This window comes from Trachypithecus francoisi, unplaced genomic scaffold (assembly GCF_009764315.1).
Source record: "Trachypithecus francoisi isolate TF-2019V2 unplaced genomic scaffold, Tfra_2.0 Lachesis_group3, whole genome shotgun sequence".
NCBI lineage: Eukaryota > Metazoa > Chordata > Mammalia > Primates > Cercopithecidae > Trachypithecus > Trachypithecus francoisi.
In genome coordinates, this window is record NW_022681468.1 from 124761915 (window position 1) to 124773580 (window position 11666).

Here is an 11666-nt window from a genome sequence, read left to right on the forward strand (position 1 = left end):
CCTGGATGACAGAGTGAGACTCCATCTCAAAAAAAGAAAAGAAAAGAAAAGAAAAGGGCCGGGCGCGGTGGCTCAAGCCTGTAATCCCAGCACTTTGGGAGGCCGAGACGGGCGGATCACGAGGTCAGGAGATCGAGACCATCCTGGCTAACACGGTGAAACCCCGTCTCTACTAAAAATACAAAAAAACTAGCCGGGCGAGGTGGCGGGCGCCTGTAGTCCCAGCTACTCCGGAGGCTGAGGCAGGAGAATGGCGTAAACCCGGGAGGCGGAGCTTGCAGTGAGCTGAGATCCAGCCACTACACTCCAGCCTGGGCGACACAGCAAGACTCCATCTCAAAAAAAAAAAAAAAAGTTAAAAAGGATGGGCACGGTGGCTCACGCCTGTAATCCCAGCACTTTGGGAGGCCGAGGCGGGCGGATCACGAGGTCAGGAGATCGAGATCATCCTGGCTAACATGGTGAAACCCCATCTCTACTAAAAAATACAAAAAAAAGTAGGTCGTGGTGGCAGGCATCTGTAGTCCCAGCTACTCTGGAGGCTGAGGCAGGAGAATGGCATGAACCCGGGAGGTGGAGCTTGTAGTAAGCTGAGATTGGGCTGCTGCACTCCAGCCTAGGCGACAGAGTGAGACTCCGTCTCAAAAACAAAACCAAACAAACCAAACAAACAAACAAACAAAGGCCGGGTGCGAGTGGCTCATGCTTGTAATCCCAGCATTTGGGAGGCCGAAGTGGGCGGATCACCTGAGGTTGGGAGTTCGAGACCAGCCTGACCAACATGGAGAAACCCCGTCTCTACTAAAAATACAAAACTAGCCGGGCATGGTTGGCACATGCCTGTAATCCTAGCTACTAGGGAGGCTGAGGCGGGAGAATCCCTTGAACCTGGGAGGTGGAAGTTGAAGTGAGCCGAGATCACGCCATTGCACTCCAGCCTGGGCAACAAGAGTGAAACTCTGTCTCAAAAAAAAAAAAAGAAAAAAAAGGCCGGGCGCGGTGGCTCAAGCCTGTAATCCTAGCACTTTGGGAGGCCGAGACAGGCGGATCACAAGGTCAGGAGATCGAGACCATCCTGGCTAACACGGTGAAACCCCGTCTCTACTAAAAAAAAATACAAAAAACTAGCCGGGCGAGGTGGCAGGCGCCTGTAGTCCCGGCTACTCGGGAGGCTGAGGCAGGAGAATGGCGTAAACCTGGGAGGCGGAGCTTGCAGTGAGCTGAGATCCGGCCACTTCACTCCAGCCTGGGCGACGGAGCGAGACTCCATCTCAAAAAAAAAAAAAACAGAAAAAATCACAATTCCATTTACAATAGCATCAAAAAGGATAAAATACTTAGGAATAAATTTAGCAGTAGAAGTATAAAACTTATACTCTGAAAACAACATTAAAATAAATTTTAGGCCGGGCGCAGTGGCTCAAGCCTGTAATCCCAGCACTTTGGGAGGCCGAGACGGGCGGATCACAAGGTCAGGAGATCGAGACCATCCTGGCTAACATGGTGAAACCCCGTCTCTAGTAAAAAAAAAATACAAAAAACTAGCCGGGCACGGTGGCGGGCACCTGTAGTCCCAGCTACTCGGGAGGCTGAGACAGGAGAATGGCGTGAACCCAGGAGGCGGACCTTGCAGTGAGCTGAGGTCCGGCCACTGCACTCCAGCCTGGGCGACAGAGCAAGACTCTGTCTCAAAAAAATAAATAAATAAATAAATAAAATAAAATAAATTTAAAAGACATAAATAAATGGAAAAAAATGCCATGTTAATGGATTCAGATACTTTTTTTTTTTTTTTTTTAATGAAATCTTGCTCTGTTGCCCAGGCTGGAGTGCACTGGTACAACCTTGGCTCGTTGCAACCTCCACTTCCCAGGTTCAAACGATTCTCCTGTCTCAGCCTCCTGAGTGGCTGGGAAGACAGGCTCACGCTACCATGCCTGGCTAATGTTTGTATTTTTAGTAGAGACAAGGTTTCACCATGTTCACCAGGTCAGGCTGGTCTCGAACTCCTGACCTTAGGTGATCCACCCACCTTGGCTTTCCAAAATGCTGGGATTACAGGCATGAGCCACCATGCCCGACCAGGATTCAGAGACTATTTGTTAGGATAGTAATAGTCCCCAGATTGATCTACAGATTCAATGCAATCTCTTATACAATCCTAGCTGACTTCCTTATAGAAATGGACAAGCTAATATTGAAATTTATACGGAATTGCAAAGGACTCAGGATAGCCAAAACAACATTGAAAGGGAAGAAAAAGTTGGGCAACCTTCACTTCTGATTTCAAAACTTATTACAAAACAACTAATAGTAATCAAGATTGTTTAATACTGGCATAAGGATAGACATATAACTCAATGGAATAGAGTTGAGGCAGGAGAATCTCTCAAACCCAGGAGGTTGCAATGAGCCGAGACTGTTCCACTGCACTCCAGCCTGGGCGACAGACGCTAGAAACAAATTCATGTCAATTGATTTTCTTTTTTTTTTTTTAGACGGAGTCTCGCCCTGTCGCCCAGGCTGGAGTGCAGTGGCCGGATCTCAGCTCACTGCAAGCTCCGCCTCCCGGGTTTACGCCATTCTCCTGCCTCAGCCTCCCGAGTAGCTGGGACTACAGGTGCCCACCACCTCGCCCGGCTATTTTTTTTTTGTATTTTTTTAGTAGAGACGGGGTTTCACCATGTTAGCCAGGATGGTCTCGATCTCCTGACCTCGTAATCCGCCCGTCTCGGCCTCCCAAAGTGCTGGGATTACAGGCTTGAGCCACCGCGCCCGGCCAATTGATTTTCTTTTTAAAATTTTAATATTATTTTTAATATTTATTAATTTAATTAAGATGGGATCTCGCTTATGTTGTCCAGGTTGGTCTCCACCTCCTGGCCTCAAGTGATCCTCCTCCCTTGGCCTCCCAAAGTGCTGGGATTACAAGTGTGAGCCATGTGCCAGCCGACTCAATTGATTTTCAATAATGGTGCTCAGGTCAGGCGCAGTGGCTCATGGCTATAATCCCAGCACTTTAGGAGGCAGAGGTGGACAGATCACTTGAAGTCAGGTGTTTGAGACCAGCCTGGCCAACATGGCAAAACCTTATCTCTATTAAAATTGAAAATTTTTAGCTGGGCATGGTGGTGCATGTCTGTAATCCCAGCTACTCGGGAGTCTCAGGCAGGAGAATTGCTTGAACCGGGAGTCAGAGGTTGCAGGGAACCAAGGTCACGGCACTGCACTCCAGCCTGGGTGACAGAGTGAGACTCTGTCTCAAAAAATTAATTAATTAATTAATTAAAAGTGTAAGTGCCCTATATATGTGTACCATTTATTATCTTGTATAAGTGCCCTATATAGGTTTACCATTTATTATCTTGTATGCTGTTTGTATTTTTTTCTTCTTCTGTTTTATGAGATGGAGTCTCGTTCTGTCCTCCAGGCTGGAGTGCAGTGACATAATCTCAGTTCACTGCAACCTCCACCTCCTGGGTTTGAGAGATTCTCCTGCCTCAGCCTCCTGAGTAGCTGGGACTACAGGCATACAGGCATGTGCCACCATGCCCAGCTAAGTTTTGTATTTTTAGTAGAGACAGGGTTTCACCATGTTGTTCAGGCTGGTCTTGAACTCCTGACCTCAGGTGATCTGCCTGCCTCGGCCTCCCAAAATGCTGGGATTATAGGCATGAGCCACAGTGCCGAGCCTGTATGCTGTATTTTATTTTATTTTATTTTTTGAGATGGAGTCTCACTCTGTCACCCAGGCTGGAGTGCAGTGGCACAGTCTCGGCTCACTGCAACTTCCACCTCCTGGGTTTGAGCAATTCTCTTGCCTCAGCCTCCTGAGTAGCTGGGACTACAGGCACACACCACCACACGTGGCTAATTTTTTGTATTTTTAGTAGAGACGAGGTTTCACCATGTTGTCCAGGCTGGTCTTTAACTCCTCACCTTAGGTGATCCGCCTGCCTCAGCCTCCCAAAATGCTGGGATTATAGGCCTGAGCCATAGTGCCGAGGCCTGTATGCTGTATTTTATTTTATTATTTATTTATTATTATTATTTTTTGAGATGGAGTCTCGCTCTGTTGCCCAGGCTGGAGTGCAGTGGCATGATCTGAGCTCACTGCAACCTCCACCTCCCAAGTTCAAGCTATTCTTCTGCCTCAGCCTCCTGAGTAGCTGGGACTACAGGCACGCACCATAACACCCAGCTAATTTTTTGTATTTTTAGTACAGATGGGGTTTCACAATAATGGCCAGGCTGGTTTTGAACTCCTGATCTTGTGATCCGCCTGCCTCACCTCCTAAAGTGCTAGGATTACAGGCATGAGCCACCGTGCCTTGCCCTGTATGCTGTATTTTTATGGTATTTTTTTCTATGTTTAGATACACAAATACTTACTATTGTGTTAAATTGCCTACAGTATACGGTAACATTGTTTGTAGGCTACGGTTTGTAGCCTAGAAGCAACAGGCTATTTCATATAGCCTAGATGTGTAGTAGTCAGCTATATTAACTATACTGTGGTCAGGGAGTGGACCACATACTATGAACCTGGCTGGTCATGCATCCTACAGGTGGAGGACAAGTGCTAGGAAAGTACTGAGTGGACAGGCCACAAGGTGACCACCACACAGCAGGATGTCAGGAGATACTGCAAAGATGCTGGCTGGAATTCAGGTAACCTGTCCTGTGTGGTACTCAAACTTGTGCCTTTTTTTTTTTTTTTTTTTTTTTAGACACTCACTGTTTCCCAGGCTGGAGTGCAGTGGCACGATCATGGCTCACTGCAGCCTTAAACTCCTGGACTCAAGGGATCCTCCTGCCTCAGCCTCCTGAGGAGTTGGGACTAAAAGTGTGCGCCACCACACCTAGCTAATTTTTTTTTTCATTTTTTTGTAGAGACAGGGGTTTCACTGTACTGTCCAGGTTGTATTGAACCCTTAGGCTCAAGCGATCTGCCTCAGCCTCCAAAAGTGCTGGGATTACAGGCATGAGACACTACACCTAGCCTTCTTGTGCCTCTTAATTGGGGCAGCAGGTGTATATAAGGTTCAGGTGAGCAGCAGTGGGAGCTCAGTGGGAGAAGAAATCACCTCCGGTGGAGCAGTCTGGGAAGGCTTCATGGAAGAGATGCTTTTTGTATCCAGCCTGTGAGGAAAGTTATGTCCTGTATTTACATGGCCTGTAAAGTTTACTAAATGCTTTTCATCCTGTAAACTTCTCTGTAGTTAGCATAAGGATACCCTCCTTTGCACTTGGGAAACTGCAGAGTAGAGACACTGCATGACTTGACCATATTCATGTAGCTTGGCAGGGCAAGGTGTGAACTCCAGTGTTTTGACTCTGGAGCCCTAGCTTGTTTCCTATCCAAGTCTGACACCAAGAGGGGAAGGCTCACTGGTGAGTGCTGAGCAGGACTGAAAGGGAAGGGAAGGAGCTTAGGTGGCATCTCTGGGCCCCTCTGCATTCCATGTCCCCCAGAAGATGTCCACTCTCCAGCCTGATTCCAGATACCCAGAGATCACCTGTGAGCTGTGCCACGGACCTCTCTCCTGACCTCCAGTCCTGCAGATCCATCAGCGGGCAGGATCTCAGACTCAAACTGTGAATTTACCAGAGTCCTGCAGAATGTCAAAGAAACCTCAGGATCCACCTCAACAACCTAAAGATAACAACATTAACCATAAAAACCACGATCACATATATGGGCCGGCCGTGGTGGCTCATGTCTGTAATCCCAGCACTTTGGGAGGCCAAGGTGGGCAGATCACCTGACATCAGGAGTTTGAGATCAGCCTGGACAAAATGGTGAAACCCCGTCTCTATAAAAATAGAAAAATTAGGCCGGGCGCGGTGGCTCAAGCCTGTAATCCCAGCACTTTGGGAGGCCGAGACGGGCGGATCACGAGGTCAGGAGATCAAGACCATCCTGGCTAACACAGTGAAACCCCGTCTCTACTAAAAAATACAAAAAACTAGCCGGGCAAGGTGGCAGGCGCCTGTAGTCCCAGCTACTCGGGAGGCTGAGGCAGGAGAATGGCGTAAACCCGGGAGGTGGAGCTTGTAGTGAGCAGCCTGGGCGACAGAGCCAGACTCCGTCTCAAAAAAAAAAAAAAAAAAAAGAAAAATTAGCTGGGCATGATGGGGGTGCCTGCAGTTCCAGCTATTCGGGAGGCTGAAGGAGGAGAATCGCTTGAACCCAGGAGGTGGAGGTTGCAGTGAGCTGAGATTGCACCACTTCTCTCCAGCCTGACTTCTCTCCAGCCTGGGTGACAGAGCAAGACTTTGTCTCAAAAAAAAAAAAATCACGTATATGGCTGCTATATCATACACAGTACTGAGGCCTCGAGTTTTGTGGAATACGTAGCACGGCATTTCCTCTTCACACACACTGTAAGGTGTAGATACTATTACATCCCTACTTTACAATTTGGGGAAACTGAGGCTCGGATGTTTACTTATTGTCCAAGTCACATAGCTGTTTTTTTGTTTTGTTTGTTTGTTTTAAAGAGACAGAGTAGTTCTCTGTTGCCCAGGCTGGAGTGCAATGGCATGATCAAAGGTCACTGCAACCTCGAATTCCTGTGCTCAAGTGGTCCACCTGACTCAGCCTCCCAAGTAGCTGGAACTAGAAGGGCATGCCACTACACCCAGCTAATTTTTTATTTTATTCTTCTATAGAGACAGAATCTCACTATGTTGTTCAGGCTGGTCTTGAACTCCTAGCCTCAAGTGATCCTCTTGCCTCGGCCTCCCAAACCACTGGGGTTACAGGCATGAGCCACCATTCCCAGCTTCCACTTTGGGCAGTCTTCTCTGCCCTAATCTCTCTACTGCGCTAGGTTCCTATTTCCATCTGCCTGAGAGCGATTTCCTACCACATCCGGACAACTAGCTGGTCCCAAGTGACTGCCTCCACATTCCTCTGGGTCCTGTCCCCAGGGCCCTCTGTCCAGGCCCCTCCCACTTCCCTCCTGCAAAGCTCTCCGAGACCCAGTGCTTCCTCCTCCCTCCACCTTTATGGCCCTGCAGTTGTTATGCCCTGATGACTCTTGGTCTAGCTCCCACCCAGGCCTCCATCCAATTCTTGCCTTGTTCATGAGAACGCCTCTCTGTTTACCTGACACTCCAACTACACCAGGCCCTGTGTACCCAGACTTTTCTTCCTCATGCCCTTCCCTCTGTCCAGAATGCCCCCTACTACCCATCTTCAGGTTCCATCCCAAGCAGTGGTCTTCCAGGGTCCTTCCCAGCTGGCTAGCTGAAAGCTGCAAGTGGTCTCTCCTTCCCCTTGGGTGTAGTTCTTTGTGCTCAAGTCAGGTTCATCAGTGGCGGGGTCTGATGTAGTCCTTGGTGCACAGCAGATGTCCCTTAAATATGTGTAGTTGGAAAGAGTGAGTCTAATCCAACTCCCCCATCTTACAGTGGAGACACAGAGTGGAAGGCATGTGCTTGTTCTACTATCACCAGCAAGGAGACAGGACCTAGGATGGGATTCCCCCATAGGGCTCCTCCCCAAGCTAGGCTTTTTCTGCCACTCACTTTGAGAAGGAATTCCTCCAGGGAGAAAAGAGGTCAGGTGGTGGCCTTCTGCCAGCCAGCCCTCAGTCACTATCCCAGACTGCACCCATCTACTCCAGGAAGTTGCTGGTTCCTGCCGTATCTCTCAGAGCCTTCCTACTGGCCATCCCACAGTTCCCAGCATCTCTAGCATCTGGTCACTGTCGAGGCAGAAAGGCCCTTGGGGATTATCCATCCATAGGGTTCACAAAGTCCTCAGGTTTTCAAACTCTGCCCTCTCTAGCTGTGCTCAAAACTCTTTTTTTTTTTTAAATTTTTTTAGGCAGAGTTTCACTCCTATTGCCCAGGCTGGAGTGCAGTGGTGCAATCTCAGCTCACTGCAACCTCCGCCTCCCAGGTTCAAGCAATTCTCCTGCCTCAGCATCCTGAGTGGCTGGGATTACAGGCGCCCGCTGCCATGTCCGGCTAGTTTTTTTGTATTTTTTTTTTTTTCATCTCACAGATCCATTTATTCATGCCATGAAGTAAATGGTACTTATACAAGTGTACAGGGACGTTCCACACTCCCCATCTAACACGGCTTGCTTAAATTTACAGGCGGACTGATGTTTTCTTTCACATGTACTCCAAGTAAATCTGGTTAGTGATGACCAGGAGCAGGCGCCAAAGCTTTCAAAGCCTTACTTCTTTTATCAGCGGCCCGGATTTTATAAACAATGAAGCCTGTCAGCCCCATTCCTATCCAAATCTCCTGGTAAACTTGGGTGTAGTAGGGCTTCATGGGGATCCACACATTTTTAATAATATTTTGAAGCATCTTGACGCAAGACAGACGCCTCAGAGAGCACCACAAACCTGCAGCCAACTCAGAAAGGTCACCGAGCGCGCACGCACGTGCCGTTTTTTTGTATTTTTAGTAGAGACGGGGTTTTGCCATGTTGGCCAGGCTGGTCTCGAACTTCTGACCTCAGGTGATCGCCCATCTCAGCCTCCCAAAGTGCTGGGATTACAGGCGTGAGCCACCGCACTGGGCCGCTCACAACTTGTGTGTGTGTGTATAGATTTTGGGAGCAGGCATGCGGATGATGCAGGGCAGATGAGTCCCAAATTGGGGCTTAGCATGGGAGGGTTCTAGACCTTGCCCAGAAAAGAATTCAAGGTGGGCCAGTAGTAGAAGAAAACAGCTTTATTGAGCAGCATGTTACAGCCCTGGCAGTGTTACAGCTCCGTGCCCACTCCCGCAGAGCAGGGCTACCCCATAGGCAGTGTGCTGACAGTAGCAGCTCAGGGCAGTTTTGTGGTCATATTTATACCCACTTTTTTTTTTTTTCTAAGACAGAGTCTCTCATTGTCACTTGGGCTGGAGTGCAGTGGCACAGTCTTGCTTCACTGCAACTTTTGCCTCCCAGGTTCAAGAGATTCTCCTGCCTCAGCCACCCAAGTAGCTGGGATTACAGGCGCCCACCACCATGCCAGGCTAATTTTTTGGTTTTTTTGTTTTTTTTTTTTTGAGACGGAGTCTCGCTCTGTCGCCCAGGCTGGAGTGCAGTGGCCTGATCTCAGCTCACTGCAAGCTCCGCCTCCCGGGTTCACGCCATTCTCCTGCCTCAGCCTCCCGAGTAGCTGGGACTACAGGCGCCCGCCACCTCGCCCGGCTAGTTTTTTGTATTTTTTTTAGTAGAGACGGGGTTTCACCGTGTTAGCCAGGATGGTCTCGATCTCCTGACCTCGTGATCCGCCCGTCTCGGCCTCCCAAAGTGCTGGGATTACAGGCTTGCGCCACCGCACCTGGCCTAATTTTTTGTATTTTTAGTAGAGATGGGGTTTCACCATGTCAGCCAGGCTGGGTCTCGAACTTCTGACCCCAAATGATCTGCCCACCTCGGCCTCCCAAAGTGCTGGGATTACAGGTGTGAACTACCACGCTGGACTGCCACTTTTAATTACACATAAATTAAGGGGAAATTTATACAGAAATTTCTAGAGAAAGGGTGGTAACTTCTGGGTGTTGCCATGGCAATGGCAAACTGACATGGAACACTGGTGGGCGTGCCTTATGGAAAGCTGCTTTCACCCTTTCCCTGTTTTAACTAGTCCTCAATTTGGTCCACTGTCCAAGCCCTGCCTCTGAAGTCAAGTCCTACCTCCTACCTCACAGAGAGGCCACCTAAATCTCAATGGGGATCTAAGACCTAAATGAGGTGAAGGATAATTGATCTGTCCAGCTCCTCATTATAAAGGTGTAATACATATACTTTAAGTGCTCTCTGAGGCATGGGTTGGTCCTATAGCCTGGTTTTGTAAATCAAATCTTACTGGAACACAGCCATAGCCACTTCTTTTTGTATCATCTGAGTGCTTTCCTACAATACAGCTACGAGGGCAGTGTTGAAGACTTGCAACACAGATCCAACTGTGGGGCTCGCAGAATTCTCTAACTGTTGGCTGCCATTAAAATGATGACCATTCACAGAATTCTGTTCACAGAATTTTTTTTTTTTGAGACAAGAGTCTCGCTCTGTCGCCTAGGCTGGAATGCAGTGGCATGATCTTGGCTCACTGAAATTATGTGCCTTCTGGTTTCAAGCAAGCACATCTGGCTAATTTTTGTATTTTTAGTAGAGACTGGGGTTTCGGCCGGGCGCGGTGGCTCAAGCCTGTAATCCCAGCACTTTGGGAGGCCGAGACGGGTGGATCACGAGGTCAGGAGATCGAGACCATCCTGGCTAACACAGTGAAACCCCGTCTCTACTAAAAAATACAAAAAAAAACTAACCGGGCGAGGTGGCGGGCGCTTGTAGTCCCAGCTACTCAGGAGGCTGAGGCAGGAGAATGGCGTAAACCCGGGAGGCGGAGCTTGCAGTGAGCTGAGATCCGGCCACTGCACTCCAGCCTGGGCGACAGAGCAAGAGTCCGTCTCAAAAAAAAAAAAAAAAAAAAAAGAGACTGGGGTTTCACAATGTTGGGCAGGCTGGTCTCAAACTCCTGACCTCAAGTGATCTGCCTTCCTCAGCCTCCCAAAGTGCTGGGATTACAGGTGTAAGCCACCATGCCCGGCCTGTTCAAGGATTTTGTAATGTCCCTCTGCCTCTCTTTTTTATTCCTTTTTTGAATCTTTTTATATTTTAAATTATTATTACTTTTCAGACAGAGCCTCAATTTGTTATCCAGGCTGGAATGCAGTGGTGCAATCACAGCTCACTGCAGCCTCCATCTCCCTGGCTCAAGCAATCGCTCTGCCTCTGCCTCCCGGGTAGTTCAAACCACGTGTGCACCACCATCCCTGGCTAATTAAAAAAAAAAAATTTTTTTTAAAATTTGAGATGGAGTTTCACTTTAATGCCCAGGCTGGAGTGCAATGGCACGATCTTCGCCCACTGCAACCTCTGCCTCCCGGGTTCACCCGATTCTCCTGCCTCAGCCTCCCAAGTAGCTGGGATTACAGGCATGCGACATCACGCCCAGCTAATTTTGTATTTTTAGTAGAGATAGGGTTTCACTATGTTGGTCAGGCTGGTCTTGAACTCCTGACCTCAGGTGATCCACCCACCTCGGCCTCCCAAAGTGCTAGGATTATACTGCGCCCGGGGAAAAAATTTTTTTTGAGACAGAGTCTCATTCTGTCACCCAGGCTGGAGTGCAGGGACACAATCTCAGCTCAGTGCAGTCTCTGCTTCCCAGGCTCAAGATTCTCCTGCCTCAGCCTCTCAAGTAGCTGGGATTACAGGCACCTGCCACAACGCCCAGCTAATTAATTAACTAATTAATTAATTTTTTTTAGGAGAGCCGGGGTTTCACCATGTTAGCCAGACTGGTCTCGAATTCCTGATCTCAAGTGATCTGCCTATCTCGGCCTCCCAAAGTGCTGGGATTACAGGGGTTAGCCACTGCGCCGGGCCAAATTTTTTTTTTTTTGTAGAGATGAGGTCTCACTACGTTGCCCAGGCTGGTATGAAACTTCTGGGCTCAAGAGATTCTCCCACCTCAGTCTCCAAAAGTCCTGGGATTATAAGTGTGAGCCACTGTGCCTGGCTACTTTTTTTTTTTTTTGAGATGAAGTCTCGCTCTTGTCCCCCAGGCTGGAGTGCAATGGCACAATCTCAGCTCACTGCAACCTCTGCCTCCCGGGTTCAAGTGATTCTTCTGCCTCA

General features: G+C 48.7%; 1 protein-coding gene across 1 annotated transcript; it reads right to left on the reverse strand.

Moving 5' to 3' along the window:
- Window positions 1-7994: 7994 nt before the first annotated feature.
- On the reverse strand, window positions 7995-8407 carry LOC117071610 (ATP synthase subunit ATP5MPL, mitochondrial-like). Its single transcript, XM_033191709.1, has one exon. It carries the CDS (start codon window positions 8330-8332, stop codon window positions 8156-8158), a length of 177 nt encoding a protein of 58 aa, XP_033047600.1. The 5' UTR covers window positions 8333-8407; the 3' UTR covers window positions 7995-8155.
- Between the last annotated feature and the right edge of the window lie 3259 nt (window positions 8408-11666).